The sequence below is a fragment of the Sinocyclocheilus rhinocerous genome, unplaced genomic scaffold (assembly GCF_001515625.1).
Source record: "Sinocyclocheilus rhinocerous isolate Xijiao unplaced genomic scaffold, SAMN03320098_v1.1 scaffold2145, whole genome shotgun sequence".
In the NCBI taxonomy this organism is placed as follows: Eukaryota; Metazoa; Chordata; class Actinopteri; order Cypriniformes; family Cyprinidae; genus Sinocyclocheilus; species Sinocyclocheilus rhinocerous.
The window spans coordinates 748020-754695 of NW_015670983.1; the positions used below are offsets into that span (position 1 = coordinate 748020).

Genomic DNA, 6676 nt, shown 5'->3' on the forward strand with positions numbered 1-6676 from the left:
AGAAATTTCAAGTGCTTCCTCAGAAGCACTGCAATAAAAAAATTAATGAAAATTAAATTAAATAAATAAATAAAAAACCCTCACTGTATAAGGAGTCTCTTCTCTAATAAAATACATAAATAAAATAAAAATAGCAAAAAAAAATTTAAATTCTATTTTAAATTCCATATTCAGATGTTGACAACCTTCTCGTCACATAAGATTCTGAATGTGGAACATTCTCACAATGTAAGTGGGAAATTAAAAAAATTAATAAAACTAAATTTCATAAAAATATAAGGTTTAGAAAAAACTTTTTTTTTTTATTTGTAAAGCATAAAAAAAATTATTAAATGCTTCCTCACAAGCACTGTAATAAAATAAAATAAAAAAATAAAATAACCAAATAAGCTTGAAAACGCCTCACTGTATAAGGACTTGATAATTTCCTCTCTTTAGTGAGTTTAGTGAGTGGTCAGTCGTCTCCTGTCCCGTGCTGACCGTCCCGCAGCGTTATGTGGGGTAATTGTGGGGCCGGTGGGGGGGTAATTGGTCCTCACAGACAGCGGGGGAGGTTTAATTTCCTCCAGCGGCGTTCTGAGAGGCTCTTTGTGTGACTGAGAGCTCTGCTTTGTTTGTGCTGCAACAACTAATTAAAGCATTTGTTGAGCCGTAAGACGGTACGAATGACAGAGAAGCTCAAAGATCAAGAGGAATATATGGCATGAGGAAAAGTTATCTGGCTTTATATTCTTTCCCTTCACGAATCATTATTCACGGGCCAAACATTCGAAGCAATGACACTTCATTTCTGGAGAAAAAAGGTTTTACTCACACTTTGTGGTCAACTTATTCTGAGCATCATACATTTGATTTATGACATCCCACATGCAGCGTCTCTGGATTCAATAAGCTGGTGTGATCGAGATACTGGCCAAACCTCGCAACACGGCATTTGGCTGAACATAAAGATGTTTTCTTACAGTTATTATTGTTTTTTTACACAACCCAGTAATGCATCCTCAGCATGCAGGCTTTTTTTTGTCAATTATATGGTTGCTGATATGTTTTTTTTAAAAATATATATTAAAAACAGATGCATCATGAATAAATGTGAAGGGATCATATTTCAACCCAAAATGACAAGAAACACAAAATTATATATTTTTTAATAAAGAGAATTAAGCAAATTTCGGCTAATTAGGGTCATTGAGATGTTTTGCATTGTGACCCGCTTCAGTTCATCATTACTGTAAAAGTTTTACTCTTGATTATTCTCAGTAATGCATTTTTTACTGCAATACAAAACAGTGTTACAGTTATGAGATTATTATGAATTATCATCAATTCTCATAACTGTAAAATGTTAGCATAAATTAAAATAAATGATAACACCATGACGTATTAATACTTTACCACTGACTTAATTTTATTATTATGTTTTTGTATTACAGCAATGATAATTTGAGGGAAAATTTATGGTCATAATAAAATTAGGTTAAGCACGACATATTTTCTTTCCTTTGATTTTAGGGTGAAATGGGACCTGAGATGTTCTTGAACATTTTGTGAAATTCACAAAAATTAAAAATGTAAACGCATTTACACAGCCACATATGATGGTTTCAATGCTTAATTAAATTACTGTACATGTTTACTGTAATCAATTCACAGAAATCTGTCTCACTGATCTTATTTTCACTATTTATTTAGGATTTTACAACAAAAATTGATGTTTCAATACATAATGTCTTTCTTAAGATGTAAATTCTGTTTTAAAAATCTGCTTAAAAGATCCAATCAAAGGAAGTTCAAATCGATCCGTCCAAATAAACAATAAATAAAACCATCACATGAATGAGAAGACTTAATTTATTCATAAATGACTCGCTTCATGGTCTACCTCCATTCAGCAAAACCAGTGAAACACAACATTGTCTCATAATTTAAAACATAAATTAGATTTTATGTAAATAGGAAATTAAATAAAACAATGATAAGCGACAGGACCAATAATGAAACACCGGATTGCCTCTTTGCAGCCTAAACTGAAGATTACGTCCTGATCAATTCTATCAAAGTAATGAGTCCTCAAGAAAGCATTCAGGATTAAAAAAATAAAAGAAATCAATTTTAATTAAATAAAAACAGATCACATGTGCATCGATTGGAAGCCCAGATGTCAGATACACAATCTACTCAACGCTGGGCTCCAAAAACAGCCCTGAAAGTTGTCAAAAAGAAGGAATTTAAAACAAAGAACGAGAAATAATTCAATAATAACTTGTAGACATTAAAATATTTAAAAATACTCCCAAAATGTAGGCCTCTCCTGACAAACACGTGTCTGAAGTTCTTTGTAAAACAATTAATTTCTCCCAAAACCTCCCAGTCTAGAAAATGTTCATGGTACACTGCTCTCTGTGGAGCACATTCAACTAGTTCCTAAAAACAGATTGCATGATAAAAACAGGGGTTTTTCATTTTATACGCAGCTTAGCACCAATGCAACAGTAGCTCCACTTGTCAGAGTCTTCATCCAATTCCCCACACAGCGGTTTTATATCTCCAGAAGCCCGCTGCTGCTGTTCACACCATTCCCCGTGCTGCTTTTTTCTTCTGCACCAACCGTCGGGTCCTGCATGCCACCCGCGGGCCCCTGAGGAGCCACTTTAGCGGAATCCGTCGGTTCCTCGGTTCCTCTGGGCTCCGCCTCCTCTTCCGGACCCTTCCCTTGCAGGCCGGCTTCCGCGTGGGTCTTCTGATGTTTGCTGAGGTGGTCGCTACGAGTGAAGCGCTTATTGCACAGGTGACAAGTGAACTTCTTTTCTCGAGTGTGGGTGCGGACGTGGCGTTCCAGCTCGTCGGAGCGAGTGAACCGCTTCCCGCAGAAGAGCCAGTTGCAGACGAAGGGTCGTTCGCCCGTGTGCCAACGCAGGTGGGCTTTCAGGTGCGAGGCCTTGCCGTAGACCTTCCCGCAGCCGGGAATGTGGCAGCTGTGGACGGGTTTCTTGCGCAGGGATGCAGCCGAGGTGCCAAGCCTCTCCAACTCTTGGCAGTTCGGGCAATCGCAAGAAGACCTTCCGGTGGTAGATGTGTATCCCCGAGCCGGTTTGAGCCCCATGGAATTGTCCAGGATTCCAGAAGTAGTTACGGGTTTGGGCTTGTACATGTCCTGCGGGAGCATGTGCTGTGAGGATTGGAGCAGGTGCGAGGACGAACTCAAGCCTACAGACGGGTACGGCGCCGGGTTTAGAGGCGTAAAATCAGGAGTGTAACTAGGCATCTGGGGGTTGAGGGACGCTTGAGGAGCGATGGGTTGCAAGTGCGCTTGGAGGCTCTCGGGTTGAGGCTGTCCTGCGTTTAGCCAGTTTGAGTTGGTGTGGACATCCCACCAAGAAGATGTTGCGTTCGCAGGTGCAGCCGTGATCCCGGGATGGATGCCCTTGTACCAGGAGCCATAGGGATGCGTCATGTCCAGGTAGGTGTTGACGCTGGTCAGGCAGTCCGCTGTGGCTTTGGTCCCCAGAAGCGAAGGGTCCTGAGAGGCACTCGAGGTTTGGAAACTGGAGAACGGGTTGTATTCGGAGCCGTACGCTCCCGTGGGAGCAGGAGGAGGGCTGCCGGTTGGGGTGAGCAAGCCCCCGACGGAGCTGAAGGAGCCGCTATAAGAGTCTGCAATGCCCTCATTGCCTCGCATGTTATTCTTAGGGCTCTGGAGTTCAGAGGTCATGCTGTAGGCTTTCTTAACTGGTACCGTGCTTCCCGCTTTACCGGGCGTGGCGGAGTCTCGGACTGGACTGGTGTTTCCAAACTTATTGCAGGTGGCGGTTAGCATAGCCAAGGGACTGGATCCATAACGTGTTTCCTCCTGAGAAGAGAATGAGAGATTAGAACGAAATTCAAACATCCATCCTGCACTATTAGTCTAGACAGAAATATGCACCAGCGCTGACAACACAATAATTAATGCCACCACACATGGAGTTCCGGTTTAACGTGTTTACATCTCCATAGTGACCATCCGTCTGTGAAAAACAGGCAACAATATGATATTGTTTGGAAGAACAAACAATTGTTTAGTTTAGAACACTCTAATTGCGTTGTCAACCAATTTGAACAAATGCACAAGAATACATTTAGAAATCAAAGATGGTCTATCATTTTCCAAATATTCACACTCGCATTGATCGAAGCACGATTCCACAAGTATTTAACACGCTTAATGCCAGTGCATGAACACAGCCACAGAAAAAACATGTGGTAACCATGTTTACAGTCAACAACGACATTACAAAACGCTCTCTGTTTGGATGTTAAATTAAAAAGCAGATTGGCATTTTAGGATAACCACGACCCTAACTTAAGATGTTAAGTCCAAACGTCACCTTACAGTCACAGGCTATGGTTGGACTTCGCTTAATTTGGAATGGCAGTGGTCTACCCCATTTTCCGCTGGGAAGTGATGATAAATGAGTGTGTGATGATGATATTTCCCGCTGAGTGTGTGCGGTTCATCTTGGCATAGGTTCTGCTCCCGTTTCCAGGTTAATTCCCCATTACAGCGTGGAGCTTAAATGTGACGCCAACATCCAAAACCATCGCCGCAAGAGTTTTATGTCTCCTAGTTTTTTTTTCAGAACTCAGTGTCTAGGCTGGACTATCTGGTCATAAGTTTAAAAGTTTTTTGATTGTGTTGCAACAAACCCAATACAGTTTCAGCAAAGAACCCCATTCTTACTTTTTTTTTGCTCTACACGAGTTACTCACATCAGTGTATTGGTGTCTAGGTTCTTAAAAGTACTTCTAAAGGACTACAGAATAAAGAGTTTTGAGGAACTTTCAATGGTTCTTCAATGAATGCAAAACCCTTTTTGGCTGTAACTGTACATTTATTTTTAAGAGAGCATAGAGACTGAATTTCAGTGTTTTCTTTATATTTACAATGACATTATTATCACATAGTTCATCCAATAAGAGCTAATATACTTAAGATGAGTTGTTTTCATTCTACTTTTAATTTCTTACAGAAGCCATCCAATAACTTTTACTGAGTAACCAGAATCAAAGATATGTAAACCAATAATGCACAAAACATCCATATAGTAGGCTACTAATGTAAACCACCTGGTTTCATCCTCGCACTTGACGCTTATACATATTTATAGAAATCCGATATAAAACCATGAAAACCACAGGCAGACATGAGATCAGATTGTGTTCTCCATACCTCCAGAATCGACGCGGCCATCCCGGAGGAAGCAGTCCTGTGAAGTTCAGTCCAAAAGCAGGAGGAGAAGCTCGCGGTGCGGGTGAGTCTGACTGAAATAAACCCCGGGCGAGCGAAGCGACTCTTCTATGAGGAGACCCGGATACCGGGAGACCCGCCCCCTAATGACCGGAGAGAGAGAGAGAGAGAGAGAGAGAGAGAGAGAGAGAGAGAGAGAGAGAGAGAGAGAGAGCGCCTTCTAATGACTGGAGACCCGAGAGACTTTGAACAACCTCAGAGCGAGAGAGAGAGAGAGAGAGAGAGAGAGAGAGAGAGAGACCCAAATGTGTATCTTAAATCAGATTGCAAATTATGGGGGGGTTTGATCAAAAAGCTGGGGCTCAAAAGAATGTATGTTTTTTTATATAAATATTTTTCTAAGTGTACATACTTTTCAACAGCGTTTTACAACAACCGCAAAAAGTTAGAGCGCTAAATTTACTCGCTCGCGAACAGAAATCGCGGAGTAACTGTCCAAGCAATAATAAAAGGACACATTTAATGTATAATTTGTCTTAAATCTCATTTTGTTTAAAAAAAATTGTGAATCGAATCGAATCATGAAATCAAAATCGTGAATCGGAGTGAATCATTACAGCCCTAATAAATATGCAATCAAAATGAACAGCATTTTCTCAAATCTGTCTTGTGCAATTTGAATGTACTTAACATTTAATAAAAATAAGGTGGATTAGTGCCTTTCCACTTTTTCAGTGGCACTGGTTCCGGAAGTATTTTTCCCATTCATTTTTTGCATAAGGATGTTTAAAAAGTCTTTATTAAAGCATTATAAGCCATGAATCAAACCAACAGGTTACGAGGAGAGTGACAATATTACAAACTTCGACTTAAATAAAGTATATGAAAATCAGATAAAAAGACAAAGGTGCAAGACTGGGTACCTAATGGATTTAATTAGGGAATGAACTACAATCCCATGAAGCACTGCAAATGACATAATCAAGTTAAAATGATGGCGGAATATAAAACTATTCATTTAAAGTTGTTTATTGTATCTATATAAACAATGTATTTTAATGCATTCCCAAAATATGCACACACACACACACACACACACAAACATTTAAGCATTTTGAAAGCGTAAGGAGACCGACTCGTTTACTCATTCACATGCTCCATGGGAGTGGGCGGAGCTTTGCTCGCTGCAACTCTGTGATTGGTGGGATTTTCTCTACAGCATCATGGGTAATGTAGTTTTCACCACAAATTCTGCTATTAAACAATTATTTGAATTAATTGAACAGATGGGTTCAACAAAAGCATCGATTAACAACCTCGGAGCTCACAAAAGGTCTGCCTTTAACGTTTTATCAGTTAGCATTAAAAATCAATTTCCATATGTAGAAAATGAATGGAGATGATACTCTGAGAACCTACTGTTGTGCTCTATAGCAATTATATAATCAA

At 39.9% G+C, this 6676-nt stretch overlaps 1 protein-coding gene across 1 annotated transcript; it reads right to left on the reverse strand.

Annotated features, from left to right (window-relative positions):
* Positions 1-2006: 2006 nt before the first annotated feature.
* On the reverse strand, positions 2007-5288 carry sp7 (Sp7 transcription factor). Its single transcript, XM_016546595.1, has 2 exons — positions 5210-5288; positions 2007-3850 (listed from the first exon to the last, which is right to left on the reverse strand). The coding sequence occupies exons 1-2, from the start codon at positions 5228-5230 to the stop codon at positions 2540-2542; spliced, it is 1332 nt and encodes a 443-aa protein (XP_016402081.1). The 5' UTR covers positions 5231-5288; the 3' UTR covers positions 2007-2539.
* Between the last annotated feature and the right edge of the window lie 1388 nt (positions 5289-6676).

What these genes read in the sequence shown, in the direction of transcription:
- sp7 (XM_016546595.1), bottom strand. Translation starts at nt 5,230, where the DNA reads ATGGCCGCGTCGATTCTGGAG. An exon ending in TGGCCGCGTCGATTCTGGAG is followed by an intron (nt 3,851 to 5,209) that starts GTATGGAGAACA and finishes TTCTCTTCTCAG; the next exon opens with GAGGAAACACGTTATGGATC.